General features: G+C 46.8%; 1 protein-coding gene across 2 annotated transcripts; it reads right to left on the bottom strand.

The window, feature by feature from the left end:
• Positions 1-7: 7 nt before the first annotated feature.
• On the bottom strand, positions 8-14,825 carry MIMS2 (mitochondrial inner membrane scaffold 2). 2 transcript variants are annotated; one of them, XM_084854198.1, is made up of 4 exons: positions 14,297-14,825; positions 3,661-3,720; positions 2,866-3,041; positions 8-396 (listed from the first exon to the last, which is right to left on the bottom strand). In XM_084854198.1, the coding sequence occupies exons 1-4, from the start codon at positions 14,786-14,788 to the stop codon at positions 180-182; spliced, it is 945 nt and encodes a 314-aa protein (XP_084710324.1). In that variant the 5' UTR covers positions 14,789-14,825; the 3' UTR covers positions 8-179. The 2 variants fall into 2 exon arrangements, with proteins under 2 accessions (XP_084710324.1, XP_084710325.1); XM_084854199.1 differs by lacking the exon at positions 3,661-3,720.
• Positions 14,826-18,873: the final 4,048 nt, after the last annotated feature.

Genomic DNA, 18,873 nt, shown 5'->3' with positions numbered 1-18,873 from the left:
ATAACAGTATTTTTTAAACGGTGGTTTATCTCAAAGAAACCACTTCCCCACCCTCTGCAACAGAGACAATGAAATGGGGGCGTTACCGGAATCCACATAGAGGCACCACCAGGGTGCAGCAATTTCAAAATGTTTATATTAAGCAAAGCCACATCCTTTTTTCCTCCAAGGATCTAAAATCATGGGTTTGGAGCTGGAGGCTTGAAGAAACCTATCTTTCGAAAATATCGGACAAGTAATGGCACAGAGACTAAGGTGATGCTGATTCGGACAGGAGCAAACAGTTTGTGGATAGCGTAGGCCAATACAAAAGTACTTGTCCCGGCAGCTAGCTTGGACTGCACCAGAGCTTCATCGAATCCCAACTTGAAGAGAATGGCAGTCATGTCCACTCCACTAAAAAGGGGGAAAAAACATACTGCACCTTAGTAACATTAAAAAAACACTCATAGATTTTCAAAAGCATTTTACTTTTAATCTGGACAAGTAGGACCTTAAAAAAAGGGGGGGTTATCTCTCTGCACCTTGCTACTTATTGTGTAAAATGAATCAGGCATAAGGATGTCAGAGAAATCCTCAACAGAATTAAATGAGTTCAGATTTTTATGAATCCGACCTGTGGATTCTGCAGCAGACCAGCTTTTCTTGAGTCATGCGGATTCTGTGGACTGGTTTTCTTACCATTCCCTCCATAGGGCAAAGCATGAAAATGTGCATAGGCAGGGGGATTTGCACACCAATTTGGATGACTTTAAAAGGGGAATGGACAAGTGCATGGAGGATAAAGCTATTAATGGCTACTAGTACTAATGGCTATATGCTGATGGATATGCTACCTCCAGTATCAGAGGCAGTATGATTATCTATACCAGTTGCTCTGGAAAATGGGTGGGAAGGTGCTGTTGCATTCATGTCCTACTTGTGGGTTTCCCACCGTTAGCTGGCTGGCTTGCCACCGTGGAACAGAATGCTCAACTAGATAGGCCTTTGGTCTGATCCAGCATGGCTTTTCTTATGTTCTTAGAGAAAATAATCCATCAGTTTAGAGTTAAAAGCAGACCAGTTCAAAGGAATCTTTCTTGACTATTTCTTAATTACAATGAACTCCTGTTTCAGAAAAATATACAATATATTTGCACTGGACATATACTCAGTTAGCGATAAAGGCTTGTATTGGCTGCTCCATGGTGAACAATAAGGGAGATGAGTTTTAGGTTCAATGGGTCATTTGGTTTTTTGCTTATTTCAGTTTAACAACAACAATAAGCATATCCATCATGTTCTGCTTGTGAATGTATCAGAGACATCTTCATGTTCAGTGGTAAGATTCCAAAATGTGGGACTCAACCCTTTGGCCAGATGATTCAGCAAGGCAATTCTTAAGTTCTTCTGTCATTATGAGTGGGAAACTGGCAGTCCATGTATCCAGTGTTACTTTGCCAACTGCTATTTAGACATTAGTGCCATTGCCGGAAGGGTACCCAGAGTTTAACACCAGGGTTCTTTTGAACTAATCATCTTGCAGTTGAGGAATATACTTAGTGTGTTCTTCCAGCATCCCCTTTTAAAAAGGTTGCTTCTCTTCCTTCACTTTCAAAATCCCATGCAATTATGGATTACAGCATAAATGTTTTATAGGAGGGCAGCCTTATATTATCATAGTTCTTTTCATATTATGAAAAATGTGTGGAGACACAAATTTATTTTTCTTCTAATACTAAAATTTGGGGTTACCTAGTGAGGCTGACTGGCTATACAGTCAGGACAGACAGACGGAAGCAGTTCTTTCCACTGGCCTTGTTCAGTTGTTTAAGATCATGGGTGTCCCCCAGATGTTTTGGACTACAGCTCCCATAATCCCTGACCATTGGCCATGTTGTCTGGGGCTAATGGCAGTTGTAATCCAAAACATTGGGCAGGCTCCTTGGTTGGGGAAGGTGGGTGTAGAACTTATAGTATCCACTACCACAAGATATCATGATGGCTACAAACTTAGATGGCTTTTAAAAACAATTGGACAAGTATATGGAGGATAAATCAATAAATATTAATTAGGGCTGTGCACCACTTTGGCCCGAAGCCTGAGCTCTGAGTCAAAGTGGGGTGCTTCGGACTGCCACAGAGGGGGCACGAAGCAGGTTGTGTTGCTCTGAAGTGCTCCGGTGCGCTTCAGTGCAATCTGGAAGCCCAGCTGCGCCGCCACCCAGCCCCCAGCTTCTTACCTGGTCCTCTGGAAGCATGCCGGCAGCCATCTTGTTCCAGGGGGAGGAGCCATTTTTAAAATGGCAACTCCCTGTATTTCCCGAAATAGATTTTGCTGGATCTATTCCCGGAAATACAGGGAGTCACATTTTAAAAATGGCTCCCCCAACCCCGGAACAATAAGATGGCTGCTAACACGTGTCCAGAGGGCCCAGGAACTGGCGGTGGCTCCCCTGGCAGTGACTCCTACGCCCCCTCCGCCCGGAACAAGATGGTTGGCAGCGCACATCCAAGGGCCCAGGTAAGGGGCTGGGCGGTGCTTCGAGGGGGGTGGGAGGCAAGTAGGGTTTGGATGTCAGAGGCTGAAGTGGGTTAGGGGCCCCCCTCCGGGGCAGACTGCGGGGTCCCCCTCCGGGGCAGACTGCGGGGTCCATGCACAGCCCTAATACTAATCATGATTTATCACCACCGTGTCCTGCTTATGGACTTCCAGAGGCATCTTGTTGGCTGCTACTGGAAATCAAATGCTGGAGTAGATGGAACTTCATCAGATCCAGTAAGGCAATTCTTATGTTCAATAGTTACATTTCTTTTATGTTGGATATAACATAATTAAGTCCCCCTCCCCACAAAAAATAATTACAGAAAGTATAGAAAACATACCTTGACACAGCTAGATAGAACATTCCCAGAGACATCAAAGAAATCCCAACATGGAATGCCACTCCTACAGCTCCATATTCCTTAAAAACCTTCTTCAGCTGCTGGGATTTGTTTGGTTCCTTCCCATTCTCTTGGCTTGGATCTGTCTGATCATTTCCTGAGGATCCACTAGTGTCCTATCAGGGGGTCGGAGAGAGAATTGATGCTCTCATTAAAATGTGGGGTCTTATTTCTTGATTATACTTTATTTTAACATTCTGATGCTGCATTAAGATATCCCAAGACTAGGCCTACTGTTGTTACTATGTCAAAGCCCCGTGCAGGAACTGTGCTTCTAAAGGGGGGAGAGAGAGACGTTCAATTTGAATATTTATAGATGGTGTAATATTGCATTTCCCAAACCAGAAAATCAATTTAATTTTGACTGGCCTGGGAAACATCAGGTTCTGCTTGGCTGGGGGTTCTAGCTAGGTGGAAAAGATCAGCTGGGAAGTGAAAGCTGACAGAGACAGTCAATTGGTGGAGGGACAGAAAGTCGGTTGATTGGGGTGTGGTGTCCAACAGAAGGACTAGGAAAAAGCTGAGGAGAAAGTGAATAGCTGAGGCCTGAATATTAAACTATTTCTTCTCTGTGATAACCATGGATTGCTGGTGAAGATCAGGTGGCTGTGTTATGCCAGGAGGCTACCCTGAGACTTTACCAGACGTTCACATAAGCAGGCATTAAAAAGCAGGTAACTGTTCAAGCAGCCAGTAGCAGAACAGGAAGAGCTTGATGTCAGAGGAAGACTGTACCCAAATGCTGGACCTGGGTGTGGGTGAATTTGCCTGGAGTGGAGGTTTAGGATAGTTGACCTGAGGTGTAAAAAAAAAGAAAAAAAAGGTCATTTAGGAAGCAATCCTATTGAGATAGGTGGCTGCCTCCGAACTCAGAGGCAACCGCCTATCCAAAGCAGGGCAGGAGAAGCACAGAGGGGATCGTTCCCTCTGCGCTCCTCCTGCTCTGCTTTTTCGGCTAGACAGCTGACTGCGGCTGTCTAGCCGCAGGGGCACGGAGCGGGGAAGGAGGCTGCTGTACGACACATAGGATGTGTCCTATGAGGATAGGACACATAGGATGTGTCGTACAGGCAGCTACGCTCTCCCAGCCCTGGAACGCCCCCAGATACGCCCCTTTCCAGCCGCTCTGTGCTCCTCTTGCGAGCGTGGAGGACGGGGCTGTTCTGCGCTGTCTCCAACGCAGCATGGAACTGGGGGGGGGGTTTCTCTGGGAACTGACCTCGGAGCGTGGGCTCCGAGGTTGGTTCCTGGAAAACAACGTATCCTATGGCTGTCTAGCTGCTGTCTAGTGGCCATAGGATTGCTCCCTAAGAGGCCTGTATTAGCAACTGTCTCCTGAGTCAATCCCCGGCACCACCAGGTAGGGCTGGAAAAACTGCCTGAAACCCTGGAGAGCTGCTGCCAATCAGTGTCAACAATACTGGGCTAGATGGACCAGTGGTCTGAATCAATATAAGGCAGCTTCCTATGAGTCCTTAAAAATTGTCAGCAAGCACTCTTTTGAAAACCCCAAAGTAAATATTATGTTCAAAATGTCCTTTTAATAAACCAACTTGTTTAATAGTTCAAACTGTCTCAAGTGTTGGTGCCCATCTCAGGCTGAAGCCTCTTGTACCAAGCTACAGGAGGTTTTAAAGTATTCTAAAAGAATTGGTGGCAACAGAAAAAGGTCTGTTTGGGGAACTCTGAGTAATAGTGGCAGGAAGTTCTTTAGGCCCTGAAATGTAACCACTTATTAGAAAAATAAGAATTCCCCACAGGTGGTGACAGTACTGCAAGTGATAACACCTATGTAGTGGCAAGCGGTAGGATCGAATCCCCATAGAGGTAAACACATGCACACGATTTCCCCCTCTGCAACTGAATGGATGGTTTCTTCATTCATTTGCATGAGGAGAGGGGAAGTTGCCCTACCAAAAAACAGCTGGGGGTGCGGGGGAAGAAAGCTCAGCCCCTGCCATGACCCCAAGGGTCTTTGTCGGGGCAAGTTCCTGTAACATATGCATGTTATATTAATGTATGTTGTTTTCATTGTTAAATGCGACCCAAGTAAGATAGGGTTAATAATGTATCACAGAGTGAAATATGGGAGGGCCGTGTGTGTGTGTGTGTGTGTGTGTGTGTGTGTGTGTGTGTAGACTGAGTTTATAAAAGGCAGGAACTGACAGTTAGGAGTCAGATAGGGATTTAGGGATTGTGCAAGTAACATCCAGTTAGTAAGGGTGTGTGTGTATAGGATTTTAGAAGGGGTAGAGAAGGCAGGGAAGTTAGCTCCAAGCATTAATGAATAATAACTCTTTGTGTTGCAAATAAATCTTTTATTTGTTTTTTCTTAAATAAAGACTCCCAGGTGTTGATTGAACTGTTATTAAATCTATTTCCTTGTTACTTCTCTTATAGTGAGTTGAGAGAACCATTTGAGCATATCGAGTTTCTCTGGAACCCAGAGAGAGAGTAAAAGGGCTGAAGCTTGGGTGTCAGTGGGAACACCTGATCCAGGTGAAAGCAGGCCTTTCTTGAGGGGTTTGTTTCTCAGTTTCACAAGTGGAGGCTGGGGAAAAGGTGGAACCTAGAAAGTCACAGATCACCCCAGCCATTGTTTTTGGAAGGGCAGCTATCTCTCTCCCTTCCCCTGCCTCCCCAAGTGAATGGAGAAGTTGTGTCATTTATTAGGAGGGAGGGATGGGGAAAGCTGTCCTGCCAAAATTGTTTAAGGCGGAGAAGCCCCTCCCACCAGAAAACCTTTTGCCTCCAGGGTCTTTGGCAGGTTGGGTGGGCTTCCTTCAGCCAATTTTTGGCAGCTAAGCTTCCCCCACCCTATGCAAGTGAATAGAGAAATCAGTCCATTCAGTTACCTGGGGGAAATAGCCTGGCGGGTGCCCCAGCATCGTCTTGCGGGTGCAGTGGTGCATGCAGGCATACAAAACTGCCCAGGTATTAAGATCTGCCTCAGAGGTCTTGCTTGTAAGCCCCTCTGTAAGGATCCGTTCAGATGGTGGGCATGAGAGATGGCCTTTTCAGTGATGGCCCAAAGGTTGTAGAATTCCCTTCTCACTTAGGTATGTCTGGTCTCAATTCTGCTGGTATTCAAATGGGTTTTTAAAAGCTACCCATTTGGCCTCATTTTTTGAGATTTGCGGCTTTTATATCTGCCATTTTAAAACCACTGAGTCACTTAAAGGGTTGGCATTTTTATTTGTTGGAGTGTTATTTGTTATTTCTTGACTGACCTATGTTTCCAATTATTTGTGTGCAGCTGCCTGGTTTTATTGTTATTTGGTTTTAATGTATTTAATGTTTTTATACTTTATGTGAGCCGCCTTGATATATAGAGATAGACAGAATATCAATAAGGCTAATAGAGTGTTTGAACACAGGGCTTCGATCCTACCATTACAACAGTGCAGAAATGTAGGTCTGATAACAGGGAGGCAGCTATGGAATCTGAATCCAAGTTTACGCCATAGTAATTTTTGGTTCATGCTTTTAAGCTTCAGCAGCTCTGCCAGACTGTGCAAATCCTAGGACAGGGAAAGGAGTATTGTACTCCTGCAGGCAACAGGGTTGGTTCTGCAGCACGCCATTTGACACCACTTAGAAATTGAGAGAGGAGTGGGGGAGGATCCTGACTTAAAATAACTCATCTCAGTATCAAGACCAGCGTTTTCTGCTCCTGTTATGTTCTGCAACATATATGATAGGAACAAAACATAGAAAACTCAGGAATCACTGGTGAACTGCTGACAGTGTGCTTTGCTATCATACTGAAGTACTGCCAATAATAAAGCTGACCTGCAAGAACTAATCCCAGATGGGTAGCTGTGTTAGTGCTGCAGCAAAAACAGCAAAGCCCAGGTGTACTGAACCTCTTTCCGCCCAAGGGCTGAATTCTACTTCCGAGAAACTCTTAGGAGCCACATTCTTAGGAGAAGGCAAAAGGGTGAGGCAAAGAAATGTTGGCGCAAAAATGCCAACATATTTTAGTTTAAAGCTCCTAGGACCAGTAAGTAAGCCTTAGGAGAGAGTGCCATTTTAGAGTAGGAAAAAATTGGCACAAAAGCCAGGGAACAACCAAATGTTTGGTGGTTCGGAAAAAGGGGGTGGGGCCAGGGGAAAGGGTGTGGCCATCTGGTGAACCCCAGACAGCTGGACTGGGACCTTAGGAGGGGTGCGTCTGTATCCCTTAAAGGATAGCATTCATTAGGGATATAGTTCAGATATAAATCTGTGAGCCTTTTAGATTCCACAGCTCCTTGTTGTTTAAGCTGGAAGAACTCGTTTGGCACTCCCAGATCCCAAGAAAGGCCTCAAGCAAATTCTCAAGGCACCCCTGACTCCATTGCATAAGCAGTTCGGCAGGATGGGAGGTGGGTTAGGGAAAGCAAATCCTGCCTTCTTAAAAAAGAAAAAGAAAATGGGGAGAGGGTGATGGAAAGATGGGGAGAAGAAGCTGTCTGGGAAAACAGGACATTTAGTAGAGACCCCAAATTGGTGTCCCCCAGTGTCCAGAATTTCTCTCAAGGGTCCAGGGGAGGAGATACTTCAATAAATTATCTTGGGCAGGTAGATTGGAGGGGGGGAGAATCCTTAAAAAAGGGACACATTACACAACAGCACCATACATTGTCTGCACAACATATGAACCATGAAATAGAATGCAACCCACCACCAGGCCATGTCTATTTTTTGTATGCATTGGAGGCCTTTTACTCTGGATACAGAAAAATGAAATGTGTAACAAAAACTTTGCACTATGTGAAAAGTGGTGTTGTTTTTTTTTAATGGAACCTTTCCTTGATCAGGAAAATTTATCTTTAAACTGCAGGAAATAATATGGAGATGTGAATTACAATAGTCTATGCATTTCCAAAATTAACTAATACTAGTGCAGCAGCACAGCTCAGCTTTTCACAACATGGCATATAGTATAAATTTGGTGCTTTTATGACATGCATGATTGTTATACAAGTCACTGGGGCTGTTTGCACATAATGGCAGTAAACTGTGGGTTAATTAGCCCACAATTTGCTGTGGCACATGCCAGTCACATTCGCAGCCTTTTTGAATATTCAGCCCCCGACTGGGCTGATCCAGGGGTGCTACGTGATGTCTGAACCCAGACACCATAGGTTAATCATGGGTTAAACCACCCACAGTTAACCTAACTACTAACTGTAGGTTAACAATGGGTTGTTTAACCCACAATTGACCTATAATGTCTGGGTTTAGATGCCACATAGCATCCTTTGTTCAGCCTGATTGATCAGCCTCAAAATGGCCATGGAACGCGTCTGGCACATGCTATGGTAAATCGTGGGTTAATTAACCCACAACTTGTTGCTGTTACACATGAACTGGGTCATGATGTGTTATGTCATGTTCAAATATTTAATCAGCTGCATATGCATATGCATCTGCAAAAGCAAATGCCCCCACATCTGAAAATGATCATTATGATATAAATTGCTTTTCTGAAAAAGTGCACAATTGTTGTGAAAAGGCGAGCTATGCCACCACGCTAATATTAGTTTCTGGGGCCCTAGGAGGTCTATGATTTGGGGGAACTCTATGGTTTGGGCCTGTAGTTCAGTAGAAGTCTGCATACATTGCATGCAGGATGTCTCAGGGATGTTCAATCTCCGTCATCTCCGTTTTAAATGATCAGGTAGCAGATGTTGGGGAAAACCTCTGCCTGAGACCCCAGAGATCTGATTCCTTTCAGAAAATTCTGAGCTAGATGGACTAATGGTCCAAGTCACTACACGGCAGCTTCCTGTTTTCCTAAGCACTTGGCAGGCCACCTTGCATGGCTTCTGGACTACACTGAAGGCTGCAAATTCCAGCGGTCTAATGTTGCAACGTTAACACAGCACTGGGTGGGCAGACTGTACTCCCTTGACAGTAGTCCTTCCAGTTCTAAGCAGTAAAGGTTGATCTACATTGGGTTAAAACCCTAGCCAAGAAAACTGAAGAAAGGCTAATTTGTTTTGATTTTTTTTAAAAAAAAGTACACCCAAACAAAAAAACAAAAGAGACTGTGGGATATTTCACTGACTGTTCAAAGTCACGAGGAGAAAACAATATTTTCAATGTAACCATGCATTTGGCAGTGGCAGTACCAGACTGGGACACAATTTGGTTCTTGGTCATCGCAATGCTCATCCCAGACAACAAAGACAGTAAAATGCAGCGCTTTTGTGGGAGGAATGGGGCTTTGCTCCTTAAGTGCTCAATGGCCACAGTTGGGATGAGGGGGAAGGAAAATACTCCCACTACAACCATCTCATATTTCTCCTTGTCTCTGCATTCTCTACCCCAGCCTGGTGCTCTCCAGATGCTGGCTTGGGGATGCTGGGACTTGTAGTCCAACACCTCTGCAGTGCATGAGGCTGGGGAAGGCTGCCCTACCTGATCATCTCAACAAGCATTTTGCAAATTTCCGTGTAATATGTACAGATTGTATTTTCCTCACATTTTGAGGGCACCCACAAATCTAGGATAATAGGGTCAACACCTCCAGATCACACCTGTGGTTTTCTGGCAAGCTGGATCCCTGGCACCTTTATTTTGAAAAACAAAGCATTGCTCCCCCAACACCATTCAGGCCTTTACCGTGCTCTTTACCGCTGCCTTGTCTGCCTCAACAGAAAGGCACGCCTTGGGGGCAGGAGCCTCTACAGTTTACACAGCATTCTAGTGCATTGTCCAAAAACACATTGCAGGACAGGAAGGCCTGGCGTGCTATGGTCCATGGGGTCACGAAGAGTCGGACACGACTGAACAACAACAAAGTAGCAGATGGAAAGTTCAAGAAGGATGACTAGGACTAGAAAACACACCCTGCTGAAAGTGTCTTGGCCTCTGCACATCCTCCAAGCTAATTCTGTTGTTTACAGAGCTGCAATCTAGATCCATCGACTAAAGTTTCTGCTTGATCAAGTGGTCGAAGCAAGTTTTAAATGGTGGAGAATTAAATAAACATTTAATCTTGAGGGATTTCTGGTGTGTTATTGTGATATGAAATGAAAAAGAAAACATTAAAAATTGCCTTCTAACCATGAGTGCTAGCTTTTGTTTATTAATCTACAAGTTAATAATTCAGGTAATATGTTTACTCATCTAAATTTAATTGATGGAGGGCGCAATCCTATGGCTGCTAGAGAGCGGCTGGATGGCCATCGGAAATGTTGTTTTCTGGAAATCGACCTTGGAGCCCATTCTGGGGTTGGTTCCCGGAGAACAGATCTCCCCGCACTTCCATGCTGCCTCAGAGGCAGCACGGAACAGCCCCGGCCTCCACGCTTTCAAGAGGAGCATGGAGTGGCCAGAAAGGGGTGTGGCTGGGGGCGTTCCGGGGCAGGGAGAGCGTAGCTGCCTATACGACACATCCTATGTGTCATACAGCAGCCTCCTTTCCCGCTCCGTCCTCCCGTGGCTAGACAGCCACAATCAGTTGTCTAGCCGAAAAAGCAGGGCAGGAGAAGCACGGAGGGAACCATCCCCTCCATGCTTCTGCCCTGCTTTTGATAGGCGGCCACCTGAGTTCGGAGGTGGCCACCTATCTAGATAGGATTGCTCTCTAAAAGGTAGATGATTAATCAGCTCAGGACGCAACACTATGTATGTTTAGACTGAAAAAATTCCCAACACCAGCATGGTTGGCTGGAGGGATGCTGGGAGTTGTGGGGCCTTTTTCTGCCTAAACATGCCTAGAATTGAGCCTTAAAGTGCTTTTATAAGGTGATGGCTCTATTTTAAGACGAGGGGCTGGTTTAAACTCTTTATTTGAACAAAAGGCCCAAAATGTTAAGCAGTACTAATAAAATGTGACTCTAAAAAGAAATTCTTTCCTGCTACAAAGCTGATGGTGGGAAGTGGCTGTTTTAAAGATTCAGTTTGCGAACTTTCCTACCTCCTGTTGCTTCTCAAAAGCACATTTCCTACGAATATCTGAATATGTTAAAGCCAAAGTTCATACAAGCAGCTCCAATCAAGTGTTTTAACCCACCCAAGAAAGGGGCAGATGGATAAAAGCCTGCAAAGTCTATATAGGTGGTCCAAGAAACAGGGAAAGAAAGGAAGTCATGTCAAGAGTGTTAAGTGATGGGAACTGGCTGCTATTCAGCTTCTCATCATTATGCTGCTCTTCTCCGACACTTCCGCTCAAAATAGCATCAAGTGGCTCCAGCTGAAAAACACAGGGAGGCAATTTAAGAGGCAGAATGAGCCAACAAGTTCTCTTGCTTTCAGTCAAGAACGAACATCAGAGGCGGGTTCAGGGCTAGGGTCATCAGCTCTCAAAAATCACGCCAGCTCTCTAAAAATATCATGCCAGGCAAGGTTTACATGTTCATAAGAGCAAAAGAGCAGGAAAAGAAGATTACAAGAGCTGCTGAATGTAGCAATTCCAGCAAGATATAGAACAGCGATACAGAAAAATAAGCAAAAAAGTGAATTAGGATGCAACCCTATGGCCTCTAGACAGCAGCTAGACGGCCATAGGGTTGGTTGGTTCCTGGAGAACTGCCTCCCCGCCACCTCCCCTGCCGTCTTGTATGCGGCGTGCATCGTCCCCGGGCTCTGTGCTTGTAATAGCAGCGTGGAGCGGGGCAAAAGGGGGCATTCCCTGGGGTGGGGAGAGGCAGAAGTGCTGGTACAATGCTTCCTATGCATCATCCGGCCTCCCCACCCCTGCTCCAACGTCCCGCAGCTACACAGCCAAAATCAGCCATCTAGCTGTGAATGCAGGGCAGCTGGAGCGCGGAGGAGAGGATACCCTCCACGCTCCTCCTGCCATGCACTGGAGAGGCAGTCGCCTCCGAGTTCAGAAGTGGTTGCCTCTCCACATAAGATTGCTCCCTTAAACAACCCTCTTTGCCTGTAATCAAGTTCATATGTATTGGCATAATTAAAAATAATGATATTGTTGTGAATTTTAATGCGTATTATTCTAGAATTAATTGAAATAAGGAAGAAATATGAAGATGGAATTATATTATATAAAGTACAGATGTGGCTAGGTAATGTGTGGAGTTGGATTGTACAATTAGTATCCGTATGTCAAGGGCTCCTTGGAGGCCTCTCTCAGTCTAATCCAGTAGCCAAGTCCAGACACAGACAAATGGATTCTTTTCAAAGCTTTATTCCTCTTTTACAACTTAACAACTCTACTGTTAGCAACTAGATATGAGCAGCAGAGTACCTGTGCCCTAAGTTGGAACAGTTGGTCCCCATTTGAAAGGGAATTACTGGCAGACCCCTGAACTTAAGGACTAGGGAGAGTCCCTCCCCTTTTCCCTTGGATCCTCTGGGCGCAGCCGTTGTTTGCGCGCCAGCCGGGCACTACACCTCCTTTCTGCGCCCTCCATTTGGCGCCGCTCTCTGCGTCGGCGTTGCGCGTCCATCAAGTCTGCCTCCCGCGCTCTGTCACTCCCAGGACTGCTATCTAAGCTAGGAATGCTGGTGGGAGGAATCTCCGTCAGCTGTTGGCCCTGGGAAAAAGGAGCGCGCTCCTCTCCCAGGAGCAACTCCTCTTCCTCAGAATCAGAACTACTCTGGGATTCTATGGGCTCAGTGTCCACCCTGACACAGTCCCTTTTAATACAGGATGCTTGGGTTAATTGATTGATTGTTCTCCTTGTATAACATATTTTCTGTGCAGACTTAGCTAAATTAAATGTATCCGTTTTGTAATTATTAGTATACATGATTTACGGACTAATTATTTTTTTTAATATAATAGGGTATTTTCATGTAGATTTAGTTAAGTGAAATGAGTAGGTTTTGTAATTATTAGAAGTCTCTAATTATACAAATGGTTATTTAGTGATTGTGTTGCATAAATAGATGGAATGCGTGTGTGTGTGTGTGTGTATATGATGTGTGTGTCTATTTAAATAAATTTAATTAAAAATGAAAATTAAGAAAATGGGATATTCCTGGGTTTGGGGTAATTAAAGATTTTCAGTGGAAAGATAAGCTTCAGAACATATAGAAAGCTTTGTCTTCCAACTCTCAGCAAGATACAGTTTACACAAACAGCAACAGAGGCAGTGACATTTCCTGGACTGTACCACTTCAGCCCACAGGTGGGAAATTGTATGATTGGAAGTTCCTCTATATAATAACTTCCTTGCGCACTACAAAAAGAAAAGCTAGATCTCGGGGAGAAGAATTCTAATTTAGCCTTCTCCATGATATACTAGATTCAGATATAAAGGGATCCACCACATACCCCACTCCCATCGCTGATCAGCCATGCAATCTTTCACCCAGTCTTAAGTAGTACAATCCCAGAATGGTTCTACCACCTGAACTACCGGTCCTGCAAACTAGGCCTTAAACTGGAAGAGGTGTTGTCTCCATGGCTCTGTCTCTCAGTCCCAGCCCCTTTATCTACAACACACAGACATAGTTTCCCCAAAGGGCTGTTGTGCAGATTACTGAGATAATAATACATGAAGTACTTCTATACTCAAAACTTGTATGTAAACACCACATACTATTGCTGTTACAAATGAGAGACTAAAAGCCAGAGTGTCATTCCCTGAAATCTGGCAACAACACATACTTAAAAAGTGATGTCAGAGCATAAAGCTGCTTGGAAAACTAGGCTCTAGCCTCAGGTACTTGACGCATTGGTTATGGTTACGAAAAAGCACTGGACTGGATGGGCTCAGAGAGACTTTGCCCTCACTGCTTTCACCCCTTCCAAGGCAGTGGTGAGCCTTGCTAATATTGGGCTCTTGACTTACAGTGCAATCCTGTGCGTGTCTACCTGTGAAGTAAGTCCCACTGCACTCAATGAGGCTTACTCCCAAGGAAGTGCGTGTATAGGACTGCGGCCTTAGGGCACAATCCTATGCATGTTTAGGCAGAAAAAAAAGTCCCACAACTCCCAGCATGTCCCAGCCAGCCATGCTGGTGGGGCGTGTTGGGAGTTGTAGGGCTTTTTTTTACTGTCTAAACATGCGTAGGATTGCGCCCTTAATGGGTTTACACTCCATCCGCCCCGCAAGATGGTGATGAGTATGCCTTCACTTGTAGTTCACCTACTTCCCTGGAGGACCCCCCTGCGCATGCTGCTGAGTGGGTCCCTCGACTTCTGCCCCAAAGTCTTACCCCAGAGGTGCCGCAGGTCCCCGGTCTGACAGCCCTTACTGCTGCCTTCCCCACCCGGGCGCTCTCCAGATGTGTTGCACTACAACTCCCAGGACCCCCGGGGATGCTGGGACTTGCAGTCCAACGTATCTGGAGAGGGCCCGGTTGGGGAAAGCCGCCCTGCTCCCAAATACGCGCTGTTTCTCACGCCTCTATGTCGATTCGGATTTATCGCAAGCGGGGGGGCTGCCGCCTCGCCCCCTTCACCCACCTTCCGAGATCCGAGGCTGCTGCTCTCTCCGCCGCCGCCGCCTCGCCCACCGGCGGGGAAGCGGCTCCCGGTCGCTTGCAGGGTTATCTGGGAGCGCAGCAAGCGGGGACCGGCCGTCTCGGGACCCAAAAGGAGCAGCAGCAGCCGCCGCCGCCGCTCGCCCTCGCTGCGGCGGGGATCAGCGGCGGAGGCGCCCGCCGGGAACCAGAAGCGGACGGGGCTTGGCAGCAGCGGCGCCGCCCGCGGCAGGCGGCCGAGCCGGGGGCTGCCCGGCGGGCGCCTCCTGCGCGGAGCTTCCTTTTCCGCCGCTGCCGGGCTAAGCGGCACCCGGCCGCCCAGGAGGAGCCCCAGCGCGGCGGCGGCCCGAGGCGCCCCCGCCGCTTGGGGGCAGCTGCGGGCGGCATCCCCGAAAGCCGCGCTCCCGCTCCCGCTCGCAGCCCGGAGCTTGGGGAGAAGCGCACGCGGCGCGCCGGGCCGGCCTAGCCAGAGCATGGCCGCGGCTGCAACCGCGGCAGATCAGGCCCCGAGCGGGAGCCGGAGAAACAGCCGCCCCCGCCGGCCGCGCACCCTCCTCCTTAAAGGGACCGCGCCTCCTGTCCGGGCTCCGCCGGGGCAAGGGCTCGGAGGGACCCCGCCTACAGCCGCGGCCCGCTGTTGATGCTTCCCCCCCGCCCCGCATATATTTTTTTCTTGCTTGCATCCCCGGCAGCTGGGGCTAGCCACCTTTGACGTTTCCCACAATGCCCCTGATCTAGCCTCATTCTGGGGCATTGTGGGGATTTTCAACGGTGACGAAGTCCAGCTGCTCCGAGCAGTGTCCCCCCCCCCGGGGACAATTGGCCTGTGACCCCCCACAAGACCTGGAGCCAGCCCTGCAGAAGTCCTGCCATATAGGTGGTGCCCGAGTCAGAACAAGGGAGGGCCATGCAAGGAAGACGCGGTGACCCCTTCAGATAAGGAGTTCATGCACACCGTTGCGGAACCTTTGTGGACACTGTAGCTAACTCATAAACTGGAAATTAAAACTGGGCTACAGTCCCAAGCCTGGTCAATTGAAAGTGATCGTCATCAAAAATCCATGGGTTTCAGACAAAATACATTTAGGACAGCGGCATTTATGTGAAAATGTACAGCTGTTTCTCTTTCACAACTCCAACATGCAGGACAAAGCTCACTCTGCGGCACACGGGGCACTCTGCGTGCGTAGAGCTTTTGCGTGTACGGTTGTACGGCTGCAGGCTCTGCTCGGGACTTTGGATGAACCTGTGAAGGACAGGAGCAGGTGCAATCCCGATTTTCCCCACTCCATGTGTTCACTGAGAACATCTCTACACCAGCCTAAAATGGCATTTAAAACAGGGCTTTCTGCTTCCGTTTTCAATGCAGGATCACAACGGGCTCCCCTTACAAGGGAGGGCTCCCTTTCCCTCCTCCCCTTTCCCCCTCATCTGAGTCTGCCATATGTTTCATTGGTCTAGCTCCTCGTCTCGCAGCTTTTCCTTTTTCACGGAGGGGTCTCAAGCAGAACACAAGCGCGGTAATTTAGTAGCTCATTATCTCCAGTATTTTTAACAATGGAATAAGGGTCATGGGAAAGACTGAAGGCAAAAGGAGAAGGGGACGACAGAGGATGAGATGGCTAGATAGCATCACCGATGCAATGAATATGAATTTGAGCACACTCCGGGAGAGAGCACAGGACAGGAAGGCCTGGCGTGCTATGGTCCATGGGGTCACGAAGAGTCGGACACGACTGAACGACTGAACAACAACAAAGGGTCATGGAGGGAGCAATCCTATGGCTGCTAGTCAGCGGCTAGACAGCCGTAGGATATCTTGTTTTCCGGGAACCAACCTCTGAGCCCACGCTCCGAGGTTGGTTCCTGGAGAACCGACCTTCTCCCACCTTCTCCACTGCCTCGCAGGCAGTGCGGAGAAGCCCCATGCTCTGCACTCACAAGGGGAGCACGGAGCAGCCGAAACGGGGCAGGGAGGGCGGAAATGCCTGTACGACACATCCTATGTGTCGTATGGCAGCCTCCTCCCCCGCTCTGCCCTCCCACTGCTACAGCACGGAGGGAACAATCCCCTCCATGCTTCTCCTGCCTTGCCTTGGGTAGGCAGCCAGACCGCCTATCTGCATAGGATTGTGCCCTTAGAACTTTCCTGCCTGAAAAGCCTTGCTGCTTTGGAGCCCAAGAGAATGGCAGAGATTGATACAAGAAGGTAGAATGCCCAAGCAGCGTGGTGAGAGTGCAGGCCGGATGCATATGTGTGTGGTTGTATGGTATATCCGGAGTAAGAATGCACTGCAGAACAGATGGATCTTGAAGAGGAACATCAAGGGAGCTTTGCATTCATTAATGGAGGGGCTGTTCTCACAAACTTTGTGAGCTGCTTGCTTGCATTGAATTAGGGCTTTATGCACTGTGTGTGGGCCTGGCTCCCAATATCTAGATTCTCTCTGAAAGGGATCTGTAAATGGAATATTTCCAAGAATGTCCTCGCTTGCTTGCTCCCTTATTAGATTCTTCACTCTCTGCTATATTTTATTCACACACACACACACACACACACACACAAACAGCAGAGGTACATTCCTTACTGCAGAACCTCCAACTCTGCCTCTTTAATAAATACATTTCCCAACAACCCAGAAAACACTTTTCCACACTGAGTTGTCATACATGTGCACATTTTTGATCCCACACATTTTACCTGATCCTTTATGTTCCCGATCCCAACCCATTTTGGGACCAATTTCAACCCGATGCTGTGTGAGAGGTTGTCAGGGTTTCCCTTATGACCTGGACTACCTGAACAACTCTTTAAGGATCTCTTGCTTCCTTAAGAATCCCACCTTCCTTCTTTTACCTTCCCCTTTCCAATAACATGGGATTTAGGCTGTAGACATGGGGTGACTGACAATCTAGACACAGGGTACCACAACCAAAGAATGTACCACAACAGTTTACTGGTAAATTAAATTAAGCAACTCACAAGTAAAGGTATTTTCACAATACAGCTGAGTGATACAAAAGGTCTTAAGAGAAAATAAAAGTTGCAAAACGCAATTTCCTTTACCCTACCTGTATTTAGACTTCTCCAGGTTGCTTCTTCCTGCTGTCTCTTGGTGTTCTGGTCTCTCTGACTCTGCTTGTACTCGCTCTCTCACTCTCTTTATATATCATCCTCCCTCAGAACTCTTTAAGTACTGCTTCAACCCTGGAGAAGTGAAACTTAACCGGGAAACTGAAACTTAACCAGGGAAATGAAACTACTCTCAGGAATACCCCCTCCCAACAAAAAACTCCAGGCCTTTAGGTCTGACTATTTTCCCTTTGCCTCTGTAGGCCTTAGACCTTCACAGAAGTGCTTTTCTAGACTATACCATTTCAGCTATAGATGGGGATTGCAGATTCCCCTGAAGGAGTTTCAAGGGCTGCTTTCTGGAGCCTGCAGGCAAGCAGTCTGCCAGAGGAGGTGGGGCTGAACAGGCCTCCTGCCCAGCCCTTTGGTTTCCCGCTCATGATTGGTCAAACATGTAACCCACAACAAGCAGCTGGAAGTAGAAAAGCTTTACCACTTGGCTGGGTGGGCATATAAGGATTTAAAAAGTCCAAAAAGATAAAGAGAAGAAAAATAAAAAGACAAGCAATAATGTCATTCATTCTGGTTTTACAATAATAGGAAAATCTGTGAATATCAATTTCCACCAACAACCACCATGTTAAATCTTAAGGGCTAATTTTGACATAGTATTTTTCTTACAAAAAGACTATCCACTGGATTAATGCACCCCCAAAGATGGCAGAATGGAAGATTGGTGTGGATTTTGCAGAATCGATCCATGAGCAGGAGACAACTCATAGGAACTCCCACTCACTGATATCACCTACAATATTCATGTACGTTTTATGTTCTGATGTAACATTTTTCATGGCTCTTATTCCACAGAGGAAGATCGTTATGACATCTCATTCATTTTGTAGCATCAATTTCAGTTGACAGTAACATCTGTAGAGGTTGCCTGACTAAGTGCTATCTAAACCCACCGCATTGAAACTGCTGAACCCGTAGCCCTGATAAAAAGCACACGAACTGCATAGCTGCCTTAATAGTTTGGAAGACTTTGCTAAGCCTGTAAAGTGAACAAAGGAAGAAACTACATATAGCTGCAAAGAATGAATACCACAGCTAAATGGACATAAACCTTGGACATAAATGTGTGAGCCAGCCCAAAAAGTGTTTGTTGACACTGAAAAATTACATCCGTAGCAGAGACATTTGGGCATTTCTTTCTCTGCCTTTTGCAGCCCATTGTTTAAAATTTTGGACTCGGCTTGGATAGAGGAGTTCCAAATACCAGCATAGCTGCAAATTCACTGAGTGGCCCTGGACAAGTCTGTTCTGTTTAGCCTCAGTTTCCCATTTGTAAATTGGGAATAGTAATGATAAACATTGATGAAAAGTGGGGATTTAAGAGAAATCCAAGTATTTGTACAGATGTACTTTCCTACACCCCTTCATGGATCACTGCCTTGTTGTGGCGAAGGGGCTTGCATAACTCAGTGAAG

The sequence above is a fragment of the Heloderma suspectum genome, chromosome 4 (genome assembly GCF_057233095.1).
Source record: "Heloderma suspectum isolate Gila_16-S chromosome 4, 16-S_ref, whole genome shotgun sequence".
NCBI lineage: Eukaryota > Metazoa > Chordata > Lepidosauria > Squamata > Helodermatidae > Heloderma > Heloderma suspectum.
The sequence above is the reverse complement of the archived record's forward strand: the minus strand, read 5'-3'. Positions and strand labels throughout refer to the sequence as shown.